At 45.7% G+C, this 24,018-nt stretch overlaps 1 protein-coding gene across 1 annotated transcript in view; it reads left to right on the plus strand.

The window, feature by feature from the left end:
* TRIO (trio Rho guanine nucleotide exchange factor) overlaps positions 1 to 24,018 on the plus strand; it is a 5,246,815-nt gene that overhangs the window by 3,484,896 nt on the left and 1,737,901 nt on the right. The window contains exons 41-42 of the mRNA XM_086965300.1: positions 1,255 to 1,324; positions 18,623 to 18,712. Coding sequence (XP_086821426.1) covers positions 1,255 to 1,324; positions 18,623 to 18,712 — 160 coding nt within the window. The remainder of the gene's footprint in view (positions 1 to 1,254; positions 1,325 to 18,622; positions 18,713 to 24,018) is intronic.

Raw genomic sequence — 24,018 nt, forward strand, 5'->3', positions numbered from 1 at the left:
TACTAGGCCTTCACCACAGGGTCAAGAATCATCACCCTATTTATCAACCTTGGGCTCCTCCTAGCCAAGCGAATGATCACCCGTAAATGGAGAATCACACGTGTTCACAGCGATCACCGCCTGGGAACTCTCCAAGAGGATCTGGGCCTGAGCTGAAGGTGCTGCACTACATAGGGAAGACACAAGGGGCCTAAGTAAATACAGTCTTGCAGCCAGTTGGGAGGCCATTCTGGTCAACATTCAGACTGTTATGTCACCTGTTGATGAAGAACCCAGGGAGGACCATATTCCTGAAGGCGCAGGGGCCTCTCCAGTCACCATTATCCTACTGAGAACACCTGTTGCTTCCCCTGAACGTACTCCATCCCCCCAAATCATTTATTATTTGTATGTCGCTCCTCTGTAATCATGCTCATTTTATTTTCCTCCTGCAATTATCCAATATGGACATATATATTTAGACAGGTTTATTTTACAATTGGGGTTCTTCAACTTATCACCCTGATATCCTCTGTTTTTAATACTGTATACAATGTCATTCAGATGCTACATATGCTTGTAATATGTACCAAGTAAAAAGATTTAAAAAAATAAAAATAAACTAGAAACATTCACTGAGAACTTCATTAAAGAACATTGCGGTTGTCTGCTAAGAGCAGATACTCACCTGATTTACATGAAAAAGTTATGTAAATTGCTCGGAAAAATGTAACTTGAAAGTACAATGGTGGATACTATACCAAATAAAAATTTACTGAAAAGTCCCAGTTATGGTTTACTACGCAAACACAATAGCCCCATGGTGGTGGTCATTATCTTAAAAATTACATCATTAATATATCTCAGTTGACATCAAACATTGCCTCATGAAAACCTCATTTTCTTCGCATCTATTATACACATTTGAAAGGCTGCAGCCTCACTGAGAGGAACAGATTCCCTCTCATAATTTATATATCTACACTTAGTCATGCTTTGCATTTTTCTTCACTGCCGTGCAAGTTATAGACCTGCACTTATTAAACTGAGCCACAGTCTTTAAAGAATATTGTAAAGGGGAGGGGTGGCACCGTTTGGATTTTATTAATAATGGTTGTCTAAAGATTGAGTGTTTATTTTCTAACTTTTTTGGCTGATAAGTAAAACCATTAATTCAACGTTTTAAAATCGCATTTTGCTCTTGCCTTGGAAAATAAACCGAATGCAAAGATTCACCTTATGTATATGTTACTCGTTCTGTTTTCTTGTTTGCAGCTTCTTTTTAGGGGAATTGGAGAAGTGCCTTGATGATCCTGAAAAACTGGCACCACTTGTTGTAAATCACGTAAGTCTAATAATCATCTTTTGTGTTTTTAGCATATTAGGTTTACAGTTAACTCTATATGTTTTAAGCCGGGCTGGTTTATAGCCGCAGAAGCGTCATTCGGTATATTATTTCCCATATTCCTTAAGCAATGTCTAAATGGCAGTAGCTCCCGTTGACTTGACGCAAAATGTGCATTATCAGCCTGTGTTTAACAGTGAAAACAGACTTATTGAAGACAAGTCTAGAGATTATATCACTCAGTTGCGGTTTGTAATGTCTGTCTTTGCTACTTGAAGTGGGTCCAGGCATTGTGATGACGTCGATCCAGGTCAGGCAGAGCTTTTACAATCCTTATACAATGGCTTTGACTTTTCTTCGGCATGGAGAACTTATTTTCTACTTGTTTTTCAGAGAGAAATTCCTATGAAACTGCATAAGGATGTGGCAACTGATTAATTTAAAAGCATCATGATAGGCCTTTTTGTCAAAGATAGCATTTCTAGGCACTCAGACTTTATAGACTTTCTTTCTCTCGCAACCTTTTTTTTTGTATTCCTCATATATCATTGATGGGTATTCTACTCTCCATATTACGATGTACCGGCCTCAGGGATTCATTCCCAAGACAGAAAAGGAAAGAGAAAACCCCTCTAGGTTTAGCTGTTTGCTTTGTCCACTCCATACCCTTCAAACTGGGAGAGCCTTGGTTAGGTGGGAGACCAAGCGCCAACAGTACCCAGGTGAAATCATCAGAATATTCTCATCTGTTCCGCAAAGCCACAAGGGCCGCCCAGATCTTATCCTGGCTAGAACTATTGCATGCTATATCAGACTCACTAGTATATATAATATATTTCAGACACTCGGAAAAGGGGGGAACATTCTCTGACTTCCAGACCTTACAGATTTCCCGTCTAGCTAAAATCATTACATAAAACATAAATTTGGTGTTCATATCGTTAAGCTGATACTCTACACCTAGACCAAAGAGAATCATCCTTGGGGTAATCACAAGATGTATACCCAAAACTTCTGTTATAAATTCTTCGATTTTAGACCAAAAGGGTACCAATCTTGGACACTCCACGAACATATGCAGATCATCTGCAGCGGAGGCTTTGCAACGCGGACAACAATATTCAAGGTTCGTAATCTTTACCAATTTTTTCGGGGATATGTACGCTCTATACAGGGTGAACAAATGATTTTGTTTTAAGGGGGCCGATTTCACCACTGTATTTAGTAATTTAAAAGAATCTCCCCATAGAGCTGATAAGTTATCGCATAGCAAAGCTTCCGCTCCTCCCCACAGCTTATTAAGTTCGAATTCTGTGACTTCGTCTTTCTCGTTTAGTGCCTCATACCAAAAGGAAATCTCTTTTTTCCAACTCCCTTTTCTCTTTACCAGATCAAACTTAGGGTTAGTTGTTAATTCCCAGGGTATTGTAGTCCAACAGCTGGATAACTGGTAATATTTGAACCTGGTGAGAGTATCATTTGTCAGTCTAAAGAGTGAGTCCCATCCCAATAGCTGTGAATTATCGAGGAGATCCTGCCACGGCATAATACCAGCTGCTTTAAGGGGTAGCGATAATCGGTCTCTGAGGCATTTTGGTGTCCCCGGGGAATCCCATATGGGGGCCTGAGGTGTATAATACGAAATGCCTAGCTTTTTTCTGACAAACACCCAATTTCTCAGAGCCGTACCTAACACCTTTAATCTAACCTTCTTGTAAAATCTAGGATCCCCAAATTTAAATAAGAAGGATTCTTGCCCTCGAGGGATACCATGCAGTAGCGCCTGAAATAGTCAGCCCAAACAGGATGTATCAGCTTTATCAGCCATTATTCTGAAGTTTTTCAAATGAAAAGAATGGCAATAATGAAGTATGTCCGGCATAGCAAGTCCACCTGTTCTCAATTTTCTTCTCAATTTTTTCAAGGAGATTCTGGGCGATTTAGAGTTCCAAATGAAAGATCCAATCCTTCCCTGTAATTTGGCTATATCTTTAGGACTGAATGTCACGGGTATTGAGTTAAAGAGGAAAGTAACCTTAGGCAAAATAACCATCTTTACCAGATTTACTCTCCCGAAGATGTTTAATGGGAGTCCAGACCAACGATGCAAGAGCCCACAGATGTCTTTGTAGACTCTATCTAAATTTACTTTAGAAGTCTCAGAGATGTTCTGAACCAGGTGTATTCCTAAATATCGCATCCGGGGCTTTGTTTCGAGGAGTCGATCCTCCTGGTTCCACTGCATGACCTCTGTTTTTTCTTTGTTGGTTCTGTATCCTGAGGCCTCTCCGAAAACTTCCGCCTGATGAAATAGTCGGCCGATTGCTACCTCAGGATTAGAAGTATACATTAAAAGATCATCCGCATATAATGCGAGTTTTAGATCTAAATCATTCATGCGAAATGGTTTAATTAAAACATCCGATCTTAACTGAATAACTAAGGGCTCAATATATAAATTAAACAATTAGGGGGAGAGGGGGCATCCCTGTCAAAGCCACGTGTTATTTGGACCCAGTCTGTAAGTGAGTTGTTCACAAGAGCTTTGGCCTTGTGATTTAAATACAATGCTTTTATAGATGCTATAAAATTTGTTGGAATACCAAACTTTAATAAGGCTTCCCACAAGTTCAACCAGCTAACCTGGTCAAAGGCCTTGGCGGCATCGATTGCTACGATAGTTAAGGGGATTTTTTCCTCTGTAGCAAAATCAATTGCAGCAATGGCCTGAAAAGTCAGCTCATTCAGCTGCCTACCTGGCATAAAACCCCTCTGATCCTCATGGACCACTGATTTAATTACTTTGGCCAATCTCGCCGCCAAAACACCTGCAAAGATTTTATAGTCTGTATTTAGCAGCGAGATTGGTCTATAGGCCTCGATGATCAGGGGGTCCTTATTGGGCTTTAAAACCAACGTAACTGTGGCCTCCAACCAAGTCAGTGGAATAGGTTCTCCTTCCTGATGTATTTTATTAAATAGGGACGTAAGGATAGGAACAATAATGTCAGATCCTATTTGGTATGCTTCCACTGGAAGTCCGTCTGGTCCGGCTGCTTTTCCCTTAGCCATTCTTTTCAATTGATTGTGAACCTCTAATGCAAAAAGGATGGGAAATGGGGTTTACAGCACAATTGCACCTATCCTGTATAATGCCCTGTTTGTTGTGTGGTGACACGGATCGGAGATTCCTTTCCCTAGATCTCCTAAGACAAGAAACTTGTTCTAGCAAACAATTTTTTAGCAATTGATCCAGCACACACGTCAGTATTTTAGAGATCTGTTACACTAATAATCATTCAGCACAAGTCAAAAAATATTAAATGAGTTGGGTAGCAGAGTCTTCAGATTTTTTTTGAAGTTTTAATCTTTATTCATTTCTTCAATCCAGTAGCCAACGCGTTTCGTCCTCCACGGACTTCTTCAGGGCAATTGGAGTGAGCTCTTCTTAATTTTGGTCAAGTAACTGTTATTCCAATCCGGAGAAGATTCCAGTTTAAAATCAGATTTGTTCGTTTATTTTATGAAGAGACAATCCAATTTCATTAGGTTTTGTGCGGTAAGGGTCAGATAGCCCAATAGCAAGAATTTGAGAATGTGGATCAGGCCGGCTCCATCGCGTGGCGTCTTCTCGTGTGATGATTGTGAACCTCTCCCTCTTTAATGCTAGAGCCCAGGAATAAACTATCAGCCTCAGTTAACTGTGGAACAGATAGGCCCTCTAACCAATGGACTGCCCCTTCGGTTGTTGTTTTATCCTTATCCCCGTATATAAATTCTGCATATATGTTTTAACTTCTTCCGAGATCTCATCATTATCATATGATATATCTCCAGAGCTCTGTATCTTTAATCTGCTTATTTGGTTCCTAGCTCGATCAGATCTGGCCTTCCATGCCAAGATACGACCACATTTTTCTCCATAGGAGAAATTCTGCAGTCTGCTTGCATCCCACCTTTCTTTAATGATTTTGTCTAGGTTAGCCTGATATTTAGCTTTTAAGCTCTCTAACTCTTTCTGGATGGCAATCAAGTTTGTCTGCTATTCAAGTGAGGTCTGCTGTAACTGTTGCTCTTTTTGTTTTATTTTCAGTAAAGAATCTTCCTCTGTCTTCCTCCTGGTCTTATTTCTCTGTATCATTATGGTGGTAAATGCCCCCCTTAAATAGGACTTGAAAGCTTCCCACACTATTTGATCGGATGCAGTGGCACGATTAAACCTAAAATACTCCGCCATTTGCTTCAGCAGATCATTTTTTAACCCTTCCTGTAAGAGTAAGGATCTATCCAAGGTCCACCCTCTAACTTGTATACCCTGTGAAAATTTGACCGTTAATTCTACCATAGAATGGTCTGATAATATAGCCGGAATGTAAGATGTAGACGTGATCTCAGTAAGTAAACCTTGATCAATGAGGAAGAAATCAATATGCGAATGATGCCTATGTCTATGGCTATAAAATGAATAATCTCTAATATTTTGATTCTTAACCCTCCAAACATCCAATAAGTTGAAATCCCTCATTATACTTCTGAGCTCTCTCTTTGATTTATGTAGCGGGAGGAAGCAACCCTGGAAGTACGGTCCAAACTTGGGTCAAGTACCAAATTAAAATCACCACCTAAGATAATAGGGGCATTCAAGTCAAGAAGGCTAGTTTTTAGGCTTATCAGAGCCTCTGGAGAATCCTGATTAGGCCCGTAATAGATTACACATGTCAACCGTGTGTTTTCTATAACTAAGGATGCGGTCAGCCATCTGCCTGTACACTCAGTTTCGTATTTCTCGACTCTTATCCCACTATTGGTTCGAATAATCATAGCCACTCCTCTGGTGTTACTGCTCTGTTTAGAGCATAGGAGATCCTGTACCCATTTTTGATTTTTAAAAGCTGCCTTGCATTCCTGCTGCTCAAGGTGGGTTTCTTCTAGAAGAAGAATATGGGCCCCAGACTTATTCAAAAATTTGCATATTCTATTAAGTTTCCTACCCTCCCTCAACCCATTGACATTCCAACTTATTATTTTTATTTTATTCTCCATATTTCATCATAGAAGAAAAGATATCTAATAGCTAGTATGGCTCCATGGTCTGCTCTATTAAAAGCTTGAATCATGTCTGACCTAGTTTTTCTAGATATATGAGGACATTTTATTCTCTTTAAGACACCCAGCCCCACCTCCCACCACCACCCTCCTCCACCCTTGAGGAACCCCCCCTAATGAATATTGGCGATTGTATCGCCATTTGAGGGCCCTATCCCTAATCTGGATTCCGCCCCCAAAAGTGTCTGCTATGTGAGATAAAGTACCTACACCCATATTTTATCTTTGTGTTATTTATTTATATATATTTTTTTATTTTCTCTATGAAAGAGTACCCCTCATATTTTTTCCCCGTTTTTTATTTTCCACACCTATATATATGTATTAGTCTATATATGCTGTACTCCTATTATCTAAGCCCAGTATGCTCTCACAAACAGACTTTGCGATATTTGCTCCTCTCATATAGTTTACTATAATATGTATCTAACACTGAGCTTCTTTCAGGCTAATAAGAAAGCTATCAACTTCCTGATGGGACGTAAAGTTGTATGTTTTATTGTTCCATACCACCCGTAACGAGGCTGGGAACTTCATCATAACCTGAGCCCCGAACCCTCTTAATTCCTGCATCCGGGACCCTAACTCCCACTGCCTCTGTGCTGTCACTCTGCCTTCATCAGAGCGGATTAAGTACTTAGAGGAATCAATCTGAAGAGTTGGATCAATGAGCGGTATGTAAGGAAATGTACCAATATTTTTCTGGGGGCACTTCTATCAGGATGACGTCTAAAGGGATCTCTATGCGCCCGCTGCATTTCATTCTCGAGGTTAATATCAGATCTATCCTTCAAGACCCCTTCCCTCAACAGCTTACTGACCAAGGACTTAACGTCTCCATTTTCAGCTCATTCAGGAATTTTCAGAAATTTTAAATTATTCCGTCTTGCATGTATCTCTAAACGCTCCATATCCTGCTGTAGAGTCTGATTTTGAGGTTTCAATTCAGATATCGTTTTCGAATGAGCTTGAGAGACTCTTGTGAGAACAGCTACCTCCCCTTCTAACACCTCTGTTCTTGTACGGATGTCGTCTAGTTTGCTTTCAAGGTTGGTACACTTCTCAGTAATTTCCTTCTGATTTCCTTCAGATATTTCAAATTTGGGCAATAGTTTTGCAAGAAGATCTTCACGGAGGGATCTAAGTAGGCTCTCCATATTTCCGCTTTCTCTTTCTGTTGCTGTTGTTCTTGCTGTTCTGGGGGTTCGGGTGCCTCAGATGTGGAATTGCTAGCAATACAACCTACTGTTTGTAGGACAGTAGTAGTTGGAGGCCCAGCGAAAGTCTGAGTAATGATACTCTTCCCCACCATTATCCGGTAAATCAGTGCTTAAGATAGAGTCTCCCAGGTCAGTCTGCGGCTCTGACAACAGGGGGGTATATTTATTTTGAGACGTCACAGAGAAACTGGAGCAGGACGTAGGGGCAGTAATAGGTACCTGAGATTCAAACTGCGGCATCGCCTGCTTACTTTCTGTGTCCCAGCTAGATACAGTTTTCTCCATTATTTTAAAATATGATTTCAAAGAAGGGTCGGGTTTAAATATAGCCAAACTTTTTTTCTGTTTTCTCACCTCTTCAATTTTATTTCTCTCCCTCCTTTCTCTTTTTTTTCCTTTGCTGCGGAGTCAAAGGGACAGGGAGCAAGCAGTCAGCTTGACTCAAGGACAAATGTAAAGCTTCCCTCTCAGGTAATGAGTGGAGGAGATATCTACTCCTTATTATCGGGGGAGCTGTAACCGCAACTTCTGGTACTTCTGGTACTCTCGGTGTTTCCCCGATCTCTAAACTGCTATTACCCCTCTTTTGATTCTTCTGTTGCGGGGAAAGTTTATTCACCGTTACTGAGGAGGTCTGTATAGCCTTAAAGTTTATATCAGTGTTTATATCAGTGTTCATCCCTTTGGGACCTTTGGGACCTGTATACATGCCAAAGGAGGTCTGTATCTGTACCTGTGACCTCCAAAAAAACCCAAATGTGAAATTAAGGCACTCTCCAGGCGCCCTGCGTATGGTAGAAGCACTGCCGGCACTTAACAAACGTACTCCCTCTCCAGCCAAAGAACAATACCCTCTCACCGCTACGGTCCCGTGTCCTCGGGGGTAGACTCTCGCTGCTGCTGTCTAAATCCTGCGCCAAACACAGGAACGGCTCACAATTCCGATCAGCCTTCGTTCGCCTTGGTCCCCGGCCTCACGTCTGACGTCAAATTCGGCATCCACGCCCATCGAGCCCCCGGGTCCTAATGCTCAACGCTCGCCTGGGCTCAGCTCACTCTCAATGGGATCGGGGAGAACAGAGAGGTACAATAAATTAGTAAAGAAAGAAGATTTTAAGGAGGAATAAGCATCCATCTATGCTCACCGCTTAATTGTTGTTGTAGAACTTGCTAGGAGGATGCAAGTACTCCGGTATAGCCAGACATCTCCCGATCCGGGACAGAGCTCTCACGGCCGGCACCCGCCGCCATCTTCCTTTCTCCCCCTCCCCCCCCCCCCCCCCCCCCATGAACACTGAACTGATCCTCGCCAACCTTCTTAAGTGAGCTAGGCGTTTGCAGTTGAATGTTTGTTACCAACGATAAGTTTGCATTGCTGTTACTTGTGCAGTGTAGAGGGTAAAGAAAGTTGCACAACTGATACACATTTTGTACCTTTTTGAGTCCGACCTACTGTAGGAAATCTGCTTTCAGTTCATTCCCACTTTTTGCTGGTGTCATGTTTTACTGACTAATCTGACTGGGATCCTGCAAATCAGGACCCTAAGTCTCTCTGCTTCTCCCCTAAATTGTACATGGTGAGTATTTAGGACCCCCCAGATTGGCTACTGATGTATCCTTGTAAGTCCCTAGTATATGGTACTAAGGTACCCAGGGCACAGATAAAACAGGAGTCTCCCATGGGCTGAAGCATGTATTTTGTCACCCATGAGAGACCACTTAAACTGTGACTACAGGCCTGCCATTGCAGCCTGTGTAAGCTGGTGCAAACTGTGAGAAGTTGGCCTGGTATATGATGTTCACTACTCTAGTGAGCACCTTGCACCAGTCCAAACAACCCTTATGGTGATGGTTGTAAAGTCAACCTTATAGACCAGCTATCCTAGTGGTGGCATGGACAAAGCAGTCTTAGGCTAAACTCAAGAGGGCATGTGAAGCCAGCTGTTTTACCATATGCAATCCCCTTAATACCAAGTGAAAGGACACCACACAGGTTGTATATCAAAATATATATGTATTTATTTCTAACACAATCCTCTGAACTCTTTATGAGGTCAAAGGCACCAGCACAATACAAGATACTTAATTAAAATACAATAAGTTGCACTAAATACAGTAATGCCCTAGGGGCACTTTGAACCATATACTAAAATAGTGGTATAAGAACCACGTCACGAACAAAGGAAAGGCCTAGGGCCTGGAGAATCGCTGGGGCTACACTGTACTATCAATGGATTGAGAGCAGGAGGCCCACGGGATGCGCGTTCAGTGTCTTTACACGCATGCAAGTTACCCTAGAGTTAGAATGGGAACGAAAGAAATGGAAACTAGTTCTTTTAGGACACTTCCAAGTGGACTAGGGAAAAGCTACTTGAAACTAGGACACTAGGATAGTCAATACTCACAGGAGTACCTAAATACTCGCGTTACCTCACCCATAGGAAGCGGGTGCATAGGTGTCAAAGTGTGTCGGGTTTCGTCGCTGATTCCTATGGAGCCTTGGAGAAAGATGCTGCAGGCGTCCAGGAGGGAAGTGTCCGATTGGATCCAATGGCGGATCGAGGATGAAGAGTACCTTAAAGCAGAGGGGACAGAGTCTGGGTCACTAGCCAGTGACCAGGATGGAACCAGGAAGGAACCAGGTGATGTCGCGAAGCAATCAGGTGATGTCGTGAAGCTTGTCTCTGCAGCCACATGGACCAGGAGGTGTCGACGATGACCAGGAGCTGGATACGGACTGTTCCACAAAGGTTCTCGCTGTCGGCGGTGTCGGATTCCGGATTGGAGTAAACAAGCCTTGGCAAAGGCAACCCACGCAGAAAAGGAAGATGGCTTCTTAATCAGACCAGCAAGGTCTGATGGGCTGCTCCTTTTCAGGGGAGCAAGGGCCAGTCTGGAGCAACCAGACTAGCATTGTAAGTCGAAGGTGTCGTCGTCACAGAGGCCACTAGCCAACGGGCAAGTGACCGGACAGACGCATCGAGCTGGAAAATGCAGAAGGGCCCCGCGCAGAACTCGTGGAATGTGGAGGGCTGATCTTCGGTGCAGTTGGTGCTCGGGGCTGGGGCTTCTCAATCCCCAATGCACAACTTCGAGGGTGCCTCAGAAGTTGCACGGAAAGCAATTCACTGGCTTTCCAAGATGGCCGGTACCACGTCTCGCGTCGCCTCCACGGGTCTCAGCTTTGCTGTGGCTGTGGATCAGGCTGAAGGAAGTCTGGAAGTCCGGGTCTTGTCAGGCTCTGTGCTCGGGCTCCTGCAGGAGCATCGACAAAGCAAACCGTTGATCGCTTGATGGTGCCTGCTTGTGCAGGGTGGTCACTCCTTGACCACAAGGGAGATTCTTCAGTCTTCTACGTCAAGTAGGATGGCGAAGGTCCAGAGTTTTGTATCAGAGTTTCAGTCAGGATAAATCTAAAGTCTTGGGACTCAGCTCCTACCTTTATACCAAATCTAGGGGCTGGATTACCTGCTAGGTCCCTCCTATGGGTGGGACCCAGGAAGGGGGTGGTTACACCCCTTTCCCTTTGTCCAGTTTCACGCCAGAGCTGGGGCTGGAGTGCCCCAGCACCGGTTTTAACTGGACTATGCATGGGACACCTTGTGTGCCCCAGGCAGTGTCTCATTTCATTCAGACCTCCCTGCCCCAATACACTATAGCCTGTCTGGGGTGGTGCTAGCACCTCCCAAGTCAGGAAACCTATTGTCCAAGCCTCCCTCGCTGTAAGGACTCCCAGCAGCAGGAGGTCAGGCTTGTGTCTGTGGCAGCAGCATCCATTTTGTGATGCTGAGGCTCTGGTTAACTTTAACCGGGATTAGTGGAAGTAACATGTCTTCTCCCTCTAGAAGGGTGGAATGCTACCCCCGTCGCTAGGACTGGCGAGGGGGTAGTATTCCAAAGCGTATGACACCTTACACGACATGTTTTGATAAAGCCAAACCAAAGATAGCATTTAACCGCGAGGTTCATAATGCACTTAAGAGTATATGGTATGGCTATATTATTATTATTATTATTAAAACTTTTATAGCGCGCTCTATTACCACGGGGTATCCTGGCGCGGTGAGTAATTTAACAGCAAGAGTGATAGATCAAGAACAAGTCTGTTAGAGAGGAGCGTTAAACAGATAAGTCTTAAGTTCTTTCTTAAAAACAGTAATGGTCGTAGAGACTCTGAGGAACAGGGGGAGGGCATTCCAAGCAGAAGCTGCCTTAACTGAAATTGATTGGCCACCCAGTCGGGCGTATTTGTATTTGGGAATGGCCAATTGGCATTGGTTGGCCGATCGTAGGGCACGGTTGGGAGTGTAGAATGAGAACCGTTTCTGCAAATACGTTGGTCCCTGGCCATGAGCTGCTCTAAATGCCAACACGAGAATTTTAAACAAGATTCGGTGTGGCACTGGGAGCCAATGCAGGCTTCGTAAATGGCTCCGCACACTCGACCTCCTGGGAAGAGAGAAGAGCAGACGTACTGCAGCGTTTTGTATCACCTGAAGGCGATGAACCATGTACCCAGGCAAGCCACTAAATAAGGCATTAGCGTAATCGAGCCGAGACAAGATCAGGGCTCGAAGGACAGTCTCCTTGGCTGCCCTGGGAAGGAGAGGGAAAAATCTTCTCAAGGCTCGCAGGGTACCGAAGCAGATGCCAGTCAATTTTTTAATATGGTCCGAGAACTTCAGGTCCTGACCGAACCATACCCCCAGGTTCTTAGCTGGGCCTCCCATCGCACTAGGGCAGGGCAGGTCCGGGGGCCAAATCTGGTACTTGAAGTTGTCAGGGAAAGAGCCAAAAAACAGAACCTCAGACTTGTCTTCGTTGCACTTAAGTTGGACTTGTGCAAGCCACCAAAATACTTCCGACAAACAATGCTGGACTGCTGATGGATCAGACACACCCTTAGGCCAGGTGAAAAGCAGCTGTGTGTCGTCTGCGTAGGCCATTATCTTGGCTCCCAGCTGTTCCGCCAGATAGAGTAAGGGGGTCATATAGACGTTAAACAATAAAGGGCTTAACGTAGACCCCTGCGGAACTCCAGTTGTCAGTCTCTTCGGGGCCGAAGAGTAGGGGGGCATCCAGACCTGCTGAGTTCTATCGCTCAAAAACGATGACAATCAGTCAAGGGCCAGCCCTGAAATACCAACGGCTCCCAGTCTTGCAATAAGCAAGGCATGGGGCACCGTATCGAAGGCGGCAGAGAGGTCCAGTAGAATCAGGACCGCTCTGCCACCCCCGTCCAAGCACTCCCGAACTGCCTCCAAGACCTCGACTAGAGCCGTCTCGGTACTGTAGGCCGCTCTAAACCCTGACTGAGCAGGATGTAGGGCGTGAGAGGACTCGATGAAACTATCCAACTGTTTGAAAGCCACCTTCTCACACACCTTCGCCAGAGCTGGCAACAGTGAGATGGGCCGATAGCTCGATGGCGTTGATGGATCTAGACCAGCCTTTTTTAACAGAGGGAGCAGTTTTGCCTCCTTCCAACTTCTCGGAATCGAGGCAGTAGAAAGGGAGAGGTTGATGATCGGAGTCATCTCTTGATTAATGATATCCACTATCCCTCCCAAAACCCTGGCCAGGCAGGGGTCCGAGGGAGATCCGGACTTTAAAGCCGCCAGGATTTGCCGTATGTCAGATTCCGAGGCCGGCAGGAAAGCAACAAACTGAGCCTCTAGACATCGTCTATCCGATAATGAAAGGGCATATGAAGTCGCATAGGTCTTTTGAGCCGCTTCTAGGTCCAGTTGGATTTTTACAATTTTGTCCGTAAAGTAACAAGACAATTCTTCACACCATTGAGCGGAAAAAGGGAGCAGGGGTTGGGCAGCACATGGAGATAAAAAATTTGGGACAATCGAGGAGATCTCTTTACTGTTGTTATCCGCCTTCTCGATTCTATCCGAATAGTATCTGCTTTTAGCTGTCTTAATCGCAGCGTAGTGTTCCTTTTATCATAGAACAGCTATAAGGACATGGTTCTGAAAGCTGCAGACAGGCTCAGCTCATGCAAGAGCACCATCTCACATAAAACCAAGCACTCTGCCTCCAGGATTGTTAAGGCCTGCCATAGGAGTGACTTATAGGTGCATATGTGTCTATATATAAGGGTAGGTATAGGAATACTATACCTAAGCAAGGGGTGATTACACAACCTTGCCCCAGCTGAGTGATCAGCCAGTTGTGTCAGTTTAGATGGCCCGCCAGGGGTGGCATAAGATATGCTGCAGCCCCTGGTAGGCCTTGGGTGCACCTATGCCCTGGGTACCTATAGTACTCTGTACAGGGACTCACAAGAGTGACCCAAATCTCAATTGGTGATGTACCTAAAGTACACGGTGTGAAATTTAGAGAGAGAACAGCAGGGTTGTGGGTCTGATTAGCAGGCCCACTGCCACATTAAGTCGAAAACCAGTGAAGCAAAAAGCAAAAAAAATGGGGTGACATAGGAAAGCAGACCCTACTCTCCTACACTAACACCACTTACGACAAATATAAGTTTCCTTATATCTGAGGTTACTGAACTTGAAACCTATAAATCTGAAAGTGACTATTAGTTATACATTCCTTACCCCAAGGAGTCAGGCTGGATCCGGAGAATTATTTCTTAGCAGTACCCCTGCATGTCAGTAAGTATTGTCAGTTGACTCAGCGTCCGTCATCGGCATCGTGTTCACCAGGATGACATTGCGGTGTCTATTTAGACTCCTCCCTTATGTGCTGATGTCCGTTCTTTCTTTAACGTGCCAGCCTGTGCAGATCTGTAGAGAGCTTGCCCCTTGAGTAATTTTTGACTGAACTTTATTTTGAGTCACTCGACTCCTGGTAGCAGCACGAGTGATGTCCCATCATCGGACTGGCTTAAAGCCTTGTGACTCCTGTCACAAGAATGTCCGTCATGGATCCCCACCTCGTGTGCCTCTGGTGCCTGGAACGCGACTACGACCCGAAGTCGTGCTCCGACTGCCGTGCCATGAGCCCACAGTGTTTGCAGGGGGGTCCCACAAGCTTTTGGAGGAGAGCCAGGCTGCTTCGTGCCTCTCAAGGTTTCAGTCGAGAGGGGGCGCTAGGTGGCGCATGAGCGGAGTGGCCGCGGTCAGCTGAGGCTCCTGTTATCCGGCTCCTGATCCGTCAATAATCCTGTGCTAAATCTTCCTTTCCACGGGTCAAATCTACTGTCCTGAATGGCTGAAGGCTTTGTGGTCCTGGCGGACTGCTTATATGGGCTGCTGAGCGGAGCGCGGTGACACTTTCGTCTTCCCGCAGAGTGGAGCGAGTTAAACCCGCAATCCTGGTCAAGGCTGTGCCCGGCGGCAACGGCAACTCGAGCGGCATGGCTGTGCCATACATGAGCGGCGGAGTGCGGGACTTCCCTCCGTATCCGATCCTAGGTACAGAAACTGGGAGAAATTAGATATTGATTCTCTCAATCTCCATCTTGCTAATAATATTCCAGAGATTTCTTCCATAAGAATCTCAGATGTTGATACTATCCTCACTTGGATCACGTCATCTGTGGATGACTGCCTCACAATATCTTGCAAGAAATTCAATAATCATCGTCCCCCTGCTACTTGGTTTACAGAAAAGCTGAAAGTTGAAAAAACCAAGTGCAAGGCCTTGGAAAGATATTGGCGGAAAGACTACGCTCCAGATTCCAAGCTGAGTTATAAACTTGCTAAGAGAGAATACGCTCTGTCTAAAGCTGCTCGTGCTGAACACATTAGCAATACTATTGGACTGGCACATAATGAATCCAAAGTATTGTTCAAAATAGTTAAGGAGCTTTCGGGTGCATCCTCTCAACCGATGCCCTCAGTATTAAATGAAACACACTGTGAAAATGTGGCAAAGTTCTTTACTGAGAAAGTTGAGACAATTTATGCTGACTTGCGTACAACCACAGGTAACACCGAGCAGCCATTAACTAATGTCCTGTCTTTGTTTGACAGTATTACGCCACATAAGTCACCTGATTTTGCGTTTAGTCTCAGTATCACTAATTGGCAGCCATTAGACTCTCTCTCTTTTAAATCCATTTTAAATAATCTTAAATCTTTCTCCCATAATGACCGCTCCCAGTCCATGTTTTTCAAAAATTGGAACCCACTTTTTTTGAACTTATTATGGGTTTATTGAATGCATCACTGAGAGAGGCCATCCTACCACCTGAATGGAAACACGCAATGGTTCTTCCACTGTTGAAAAAACCAAATGCCGACCCGTCGGAACTGTCTAACTTCCGTCCAATTTCCCTGCTACCTGTTTTTTCTAAAATGTTAGTAAAGCATTTGAAACAACAACTTTCGCAGTATGTGGAAACTCATAAAATTTTACATGTGTATCAATCTGGCTTTAGGGCTGGGTATTCCACAGAGTCAACACTCCTAGGAGTTACAGAAATATTTCGGCAGCCCGTGGACAAAGGGGAAACAATGGCACTCATTTTACTGGATTTGAGTGCCACTTTTGATACGGTATCCCACTTGGTTCTTTTAAAGTCACTCCAGTCCATTGGTATAAGTGGCCCAGCGTTGGAATGGATTACAAATTTTCTCATTGGAAGAACCTTTCAGGTTTTTTCGCCGATGGCCAGATCCAAGACCTATACTTCTTTGTATGGTGTACCACAGGGCTCAATCCTTAGCCCGTTGTTATTCAATCTTTATGTCAGTCCTCTAGCTAGTATTGCAGAAGAAGCTGGGCTATCTATCTTCTCTTATGCAGACGATACCCAGCTTCTATTTTCGCTTTCTTACAACGAACCCTCCACTGTGTCATCTTTACAGGTAGGGATGCAAAAAATATCTAGTTGGATGCATACAAACTGGCTTAAGTTGAACGCTGAAAAGACGGAGGTCTTGATCCTAGGGAAAAATAGAGATCTTTGGGGCCCACTTCATTGGCCGCCAGAAATGGGCACACTACCCCAACCGGTGCAAGCTGCACGCAATTTAGGCGTGATACTTGACGGTCAGCTGTCTATGAGACCGCAAGTAGTCAAAACTGCATCTACTTGCTTTACCATCTTAAAATGGCTCCTTGAAATACTCTGGATGTTGCCTGGTCCCACCCAAAAAAACGTAATTCAAGCCTTGATCATGTCTAGGCTGGACTATGGTAACGTCCTGTACCTTGGAGCCAACAAAGAGTCAGTTCGCAAACTGCAAGTGGTCCAAAACTTGGCGGCCAGAGTGCTTTCCCATGTGCCTAGATCATCATCCATTTCAGATGCTCTCCGGGATCTTCACTGGCTTAAGATTGAGATCTGGACCAAATTTAAGGCCCTAAGCTATATGTATAAAATTAAACAAGGCACAGCACCCATGTATCCATGCTCCCTAGCTCAGTCTTACTGTCCGACTTGTGTACTTCGCTCCTTATCGCAAGCCAAATTTCAAGTCCCTAGGTTCAAACTTTCACGCATGGGCGGACGTTCCTTCTCCTATCTTGCGCCAGTATTGTGGAACTCACTATCCTCATTTCTTCGGCATGAAATCAGCTACAAGATTTTTCGTAGAGGCCTAAAAACCCGGTTATTTGATCAATAGACGTGGTTCCCGCTGTTGCGTATGGTCCTCTGGCACCGGGAAACCTCCAGGTAACTGTGTGCCTTATAAATTTAAAATCAATCAATCAATGGCTCCTCCACCCACCCTCTTCAACATCTACATGGCCTGCTCGCAGCCATAGTCAGGAACTACGGACTCAACATTACCTTCTATGCCAACGACACCCAGCTGATCCTCTCTCCCACCAACAAGCCCACAATCGCCAGAAATAACTTTCACAAAGGGATGAAGGATGTCGCTACCTGGATAAGAGACATGTGCCTCAAGCTCAACACGAACAAGACCCAAGTCCTGATCCTGGGGCCCAACACCTATGCCTGAGAAGACTCCTGGTGGTCTGCTGCCTTAGGAACCCCCCTCACACCCACTGACCATGCAAGAAACCTCTGCATCATACTTGACTCCTTGCTCACAATGAACCACCAGATCAACGCAATCTCCTCATAATGCTTGCACACTCTTTGCCTACTTTGTTAAATATTCAGATGAATCCCCGCTGAGGCCAGAAAGACGGTCACACGTTCACTCATCAGTAGCGGACTCGGCTGTGACAGCGCACACTATGCAGACGTCTCCCAGAAACTCCTCAGGAAACTGCAGAATGTTCAGAACACCGCAGCCAGTTTGGTCCTCCGCATCACCCGCCGCAGCCACATCTTCGAATATCTGTGAGAACTCCACTGGCTCCCAGTCAACAAGAGTCATGCTCACGCTCCTCACAAACTCCAACAAAGCCCTCCATGATGCTTGACCAGCATACCTGAACCACTGCCTCTCATTCTACGTACCCACCAGATACCTCTGCTCTGCCGAACTAGCCCTTGCCATCGTCTGTCAGATCTGCAAGACCAGAACCGGAGGAAGATCCTTATACTACCTCGCCGCCAAAACCTTGAACACCCGGCCTTTCCTCCTCAGGCTTTCCCCGTTGTTGACCCAATTCAGGAAGGACCTTAAGACCTGGCTCTTCGACTCAGACCATAGCACCCATCAGGACCCACAGCCCAGCACAGTCCCCCTAAAGCCAATTTGCGCTAAAGAGATTGAGTTGTACTATTCTTCACGAGCTCCCAACACTAACGTAGCAGAAAATGTTAATGCCAAATCTGAAAGCAAGTCTACCTGATTTTCAATGGATCACTTTTATTTCCCTTTTTTGGTGTTGATTATATGCCAGCTTTTACCTGTCTGTAGTTGTAAGCCTCTTGTCAACCATACTAAAAATGTAGAGGGCTGAGGCCACACACTGCTTATCACTGGTGGACTTTGTCACTCTCATGTGCTTGCTTTTGTTCTTTTGTTCTGGATTTGGAGCTTTTACTACTTTTGATTATCCTGAATTTTTGCTACCAGTGGGTATAGGAAATACGTACTAAATACTTGGTTTCTTGTCTTGACAGGAGAGAAGGCTGCACATGTATATAGTTTATTGCCAAAATAAACCAAAGTCGGAACTCATTGTTTCTGAATACATTGATACATATTTTGAGGTGAGTAGCATAATTCTGGGAATTGGAAATAGCTTGTTTGTTGGCAAGTATTGGAAATGGCAAGGCTCTTTCTGCTAAGCGACTAAAAAAAAATCTGGTCACTACAAAAATCTTATTTTGGCACTAGACATTGAAATTCTCCAACTGCTTCTGGCTACCCTTTAGAAACTGCTTTAACGTAATGTATGGATATTTTTCTGTGAATATCTTGATTGCTGCAATTGATTTAAACAATTTTGATAATCGGTATAGGAACTTCATTAAACAACAATACATCTCTACTTGTAAGATTATATTATTTTTAATATGTTCATTTAGACTATATTTTACCCATAATAAATAGTACATATACTGATGTGCATATTATAATATGCTATTTATTACCATTGTTTAGTTTGGGGCAGGGTCATTTCTCATGAGGTTCTCCTCACTGCCACGCCAGTCAAAGTACATGTGACCAAATAAAGTTGTTTGGACAGATTGCAGTTGTATTTAACAATTGAGATAAAAACAAATTGGCCTGTAAGATCTCTGCGAAATCTAATTTAGCATAAGTTTGAGAAATGTACTTATTTGAACTGAAAAAAACAATGTAAAATGAATATAGATGGATATCCCACATGCGCAATAAAATCAAGAGATACCCTCATCTGAAAGAAACACATTATTTATAGATTCTGTACCTTAGAATTACCCCAGGCTTCAGACTGAATCCGGAAAGTTTTTTTCATCAGCAGCGTCTTAAGGTGGCGTCTGTCGGCTGTGCGTTCATTGTCGGCGTCGTGGTCACCGGATAACGTCGCAGCAGCTACTTAGATGCCGCCCTCGTGCTCTGACGTCAGTTCTTTCTTTTTCTGTGCCAGCCAGTGCAGATCCGGGAAGAGCGGTACCTCAGTCATTTTTTGACTACGTTTTTCTCGACTTTTGTCGTTGTCTTGTTTCGAGTCTCCGACTCCGAACAGGTGCACGAGGGATGCTCGGTTTTAAGTGCGACCGCGACCCCAAGTCGTGCTCCGACTGCCAGTTGTTGACGCCAAAGGCTTTGCTGGAGCGGTCCCGAAAGCTGCTTGAACGACAGTAGTCGGCTCCGCGCTGTTGGAGATTCCGGTCGAGAGGGAGGTCGAGGGACAGGTTGGGGAGCCACCATCAGTCAGGCTCGAAGTCTTCGCACTCTGGGTCGGGTAAGTCGAAACATAAGAAGATGTTGAAGAAGCATAGTCACCCTTCGCCTTCTCCTCGTTGGTCGGCCGACTCGACGAGGCGCACGGGTGGTGCCACTCCTGCGGCTCCGCGCACGGAGTCTCAAGGATCTACTCTGAGCTTACCTCTCTTTCAGGGACCCTGTGCGACACCCGCCCATCTTTGTACGTTCTACGAGGCGATGCATGCCATCTTTGGGCAGACAGACCCCGTCGGCGCACCTTCGGGCCTTGGGGAATCCGTTAGGGGGCCTAGGTCTTAGCTCCCGCCGGCCTTGGCCTCGGCGCTGCAGGCCCCCCTTGGATCCAGGCCTGGATCCGGATCAGCCCTAGTTGACCTTATTACACCTCCACTGGCGCCGCTTCCAACGGCACGACTACCGTGCCCAACGCCGGTCGGCCCCCCGGCCGGTGTCGACCCCAGCCTTCTTCCTGATGTGGACACAGTGCTGGACCGGCGTCTTTCAACGCCGGATCCGGCGCCGGGTGGGGTTTTAATGCCCCTGTTCACTTCTGGGGTCTATTTCCAACCAGAGTGGCAACCAGAGGATGATGAGGGTGACTGGGAGGGTCAGGTGACCCTTTAACTGACCAGCTAGGGTCTAAACAGGACTGGAGAGAGGAACTGGGGGATGCCAGTGGTCTTGACACTTCACCCGACCTTGGCATGTTGTCTCCTTCTACCGTGGCTACGGAGGAGGGAGCGACATAAGCTGTGGTGTTCCGTAGGCCGGCCGAGGCTCTCAACCTCGAGCTTCCTACGGTGGCGGTCAGGACTAACCTCCTGACTGAGGTGCTTCAACCGGCAGCGAGCTCTTCACGCCTGCAGGTGGAACAAATTTGTGGCATGGTGCACTGCAAAGGCTGCGGATCCCTTTACTGCCCCTCTTTCAGAAGTCCTTTTGTTCCTTCTTTCTTTGGCCCAGCACGGCTGTGCTCTGGGCACTATCAAGGGCTACTTTTCTGCTATTTCAGCCTTTCTCAGGCTCCCTGATCAGCCCTCTCTTTTCAACTCCCCTGTTGTAAATAGATTCCTTAAAGGCATTACTCATCTTTTCCCTCCTATTTCCTTCGTAATGCCACAGTGGGACTTAAACCTGGTTCTCACATATTTAATGTGTGCTCCCTTTAAGCCTCTTCACAACTGTCCTCTTCGTCTGTTAACTTTGAAAACTGCTTTCCTGGTTGCCATCACCTCTGCCAGGAGAGTGAGTGAGCTCCAGGCTTTTTCTTGTAAACCTCTTTTTCTGTCTGCCCATCCAGACAAGGTTTTGCTCCGAACACGTCCATCCTTTCTGCCAAAGGTTTTCACTGCCTTTCACATTGGGCAGACCATCACTTTGCCCACCTTTCTGCCTCTGCATCCTTCCAGAGAGGAAGAGAGGCTCCACCATCTGGACCCAAAACGTGCGCTCTCATTTTACCTGAATTGCACACAACAGTTTCGGGTGGGTGACCAGCTCTTTGTTGGCTATGTAGGCGCCAAGAAAGGTCGGGCTGAACAAAAGCGGACTATCTCCCGATGGGTCGTCTTGTGTATAAAAGCCTGTTATTCTCTGGCGAAGAAGGAGCCTCCGGTGGGGCTGCGCGCCCATTCCACCAGGGCGACGGCTGCTTCTATGGGATTGGGATGTGGTGTCCCCTTACAAGACATCTGTCAGGCAGCTACGTGGGCCTTGTTGCACACTTTTACTAAGCACTATTGCCTGGACAGCCAAGTCCGGAGAGACAGCTTTTTTGGCCGTTCTGATCTCCGGGACTTTCTGGTGTGATCTTGGTTTGCAGACCCACCACTGGGGTTGGTATTGCTGTGGTATCTATTCTAAGGTCAGGAATCTATCACTATGTGTTTCTTTCAGATGAACAAGTTACTTACCTTTGGTAGCGATATATCTGTAAGAAACATTAGTTAGTGATAGATTCCTTACCTCCCCACCCATCCTCCACGTTCTGCGAACTGATTTCTAGGGTTAAGGTCATCCCTTTCAGGGCCCTAGTTTCAATGCACCAGTGGTCAGTATCTTGCATGGCTCTCCGTTCCTGGCAGCGAAAGTCGTGTACAGAACTGACATCAGCACGCGAGGGTGGCGTCTAAGTAACTGCTGCGACGTCATCCTTGCGGCCACAACGCCAACGACAGACGCGGAGCCACACAACGCCACCTTCCAACGCGCAAGGGGTACTGCTGACGAAAACTTTTTGGATCCAGTCTGACACCTGGTGGTAATTAGAAGGTAAAGAATATATCACTAACTAATGTTTCTTACAGATATATTGTCACCGAAGGTAAGTAACTTGTTCACCAGCACCATCAGTGAAGCCACCAACAGAAGCAGAACACTGTACAAGATAACAAAGCACTGCATCGGTAGGAGCCACCTATTCCTCACTCCACATAAAAGTGCAGTGCCATCAACTTTTTCGTCATTGAAAACATACAGAAGATCGACAGGACATTGATGGCACTAAATCTGCTACAATTCTTACACCTAACCCTTTCTATAAAATCCCACAATGGTAAGCCTTAAAATCCCTCTTTCTCCTAGATTTCGCTGACTTACTCAACTCCCTCAAAGCCACTTTTTATGAAGATATAATCCTATTACCGCCCTTCATCAAAGCTCTCTCTTGGGGCCCCATGTTACCCCTGCTTAGCATTGTCGATGCCTCCTACACTCAAAGCATCTTTCCAGATATTGTCAAAGTTGGCCAGATCCCCCCCCCCTACATAAACCATCTCTAGACCCTGATGACCTCATCAGCTACTTACCCATCACTTACTTACCATTCATCAGCAGGATCATTGAAAAAGTAGTGTAAGTTCAACTCCAAGATCGCATCAGTAAATGTAAATTGATACTTGTATAGCGCACTACTCACCCGCAAGGGTCTCAAGGCGCTTGTACGAATACCGCTGTGGAACCCATCCTGGCTTTCCCTGTGAGGCGTCCACTCCTGGGCACCCCCAAGGTGGAGGCCAGGCATCCTTAGCGTTGTGGGGGCCGTTGTGGAGATTAAGCAAGCTATTGCCCAGCGTTCCAGAGTGGGACTCCATGATTGGAATAGGCACTGAGGCGAGAATTATCAGGTCCGTGGAATTTTTGAGCCCAAGTACCGCTGAGGTGGGGAATTGAACCCTGGTCCCGGGCTAGACCTCTGCATCAGGGTCTGCCGCTCTAACCATTGAGCCACACTTCTCCATCAGTGGTGTCTGCTGCACAGCAATTCCAGTACACTGTCCAGCATGAAGATAGTTCACTCACACATCGTAGACAGACCACAAATGAATACGACTCCTTGATATTGCTGGACCTCCCAGCTGCCTTTGACACAGTGGACCACTTCACCCTCATGAGTACCCTGGAGTCTCAAATGGAATTTGCCAGCAATGTCCTTCACAGGTTCTCCTTCTACCTTCCCAACAGATACCAGTGGTTACCTCCATGTCACAAACGATCCCTGTCACCCGTGGAGTCTTCCAGGGTTCCATATGATCTCTTGGCATATTCTAACCTTTATTTGTAGCTTCTTCTTGTTTTGCTCGCAGATAACAGCATCAGGATTCACCAATCTCTTGAAAGTCTCCTCTGCTTCCAACATCCCACTACTCAAACTGTGCGTGCAAATCATCCTACGCTACCAGAAGCTCAATCCAACCAATGACCAACAACCCAACCAAGCATTTGGCAAGGAGAGCAAACAAGCTACAGTATAAATCTGACTCAATGACAAAAACCTTCACACCTTTGAACCCGAACCTTCACCGAATGGCAATTAATTACTTTGGTGTTTTGAATCTTTATGCCTAAAGCGATGAAAATGGGGGAAGATCAGACCTATGAGCTGGCATGCTTCTCATCAGCCAGTGGAATGGACACCAACCGTGGGATGGAGAATGATCTCCCTACAAGGCCTCCCACTCTAGAAGTTATGTTCTTCCACTCCAAGGTCAAAAAACTGCTGAAGTGCTAAAACTACAGCTCCCAACGGAGGATGTCTAATGTCCTCACCGAGTTCACCTTCCTGCCGCACCAGGATGATGCAGGCTTTGCTTTACCCGGTCATGACAGCCTGGGAGAAGTCCACCTCAGTACTGGTGGTCAGCAG

The sequence above is a fragment of the Lissotriton vulgaris genome, chromosome 4_1, assembly GCF_964263255.1.
Source record: "Lissotriton vulgaris chromosome 4_1, aLisVul1.2, whole genome shotgun sequence".
In the NCBI taxonomy this organism is placed as follows: Eukaryota; Metazoa; Chordata; class Amphibia; order Caudata; family Salamandridae; genus Lissotriton; species Lissotriton vulgaris.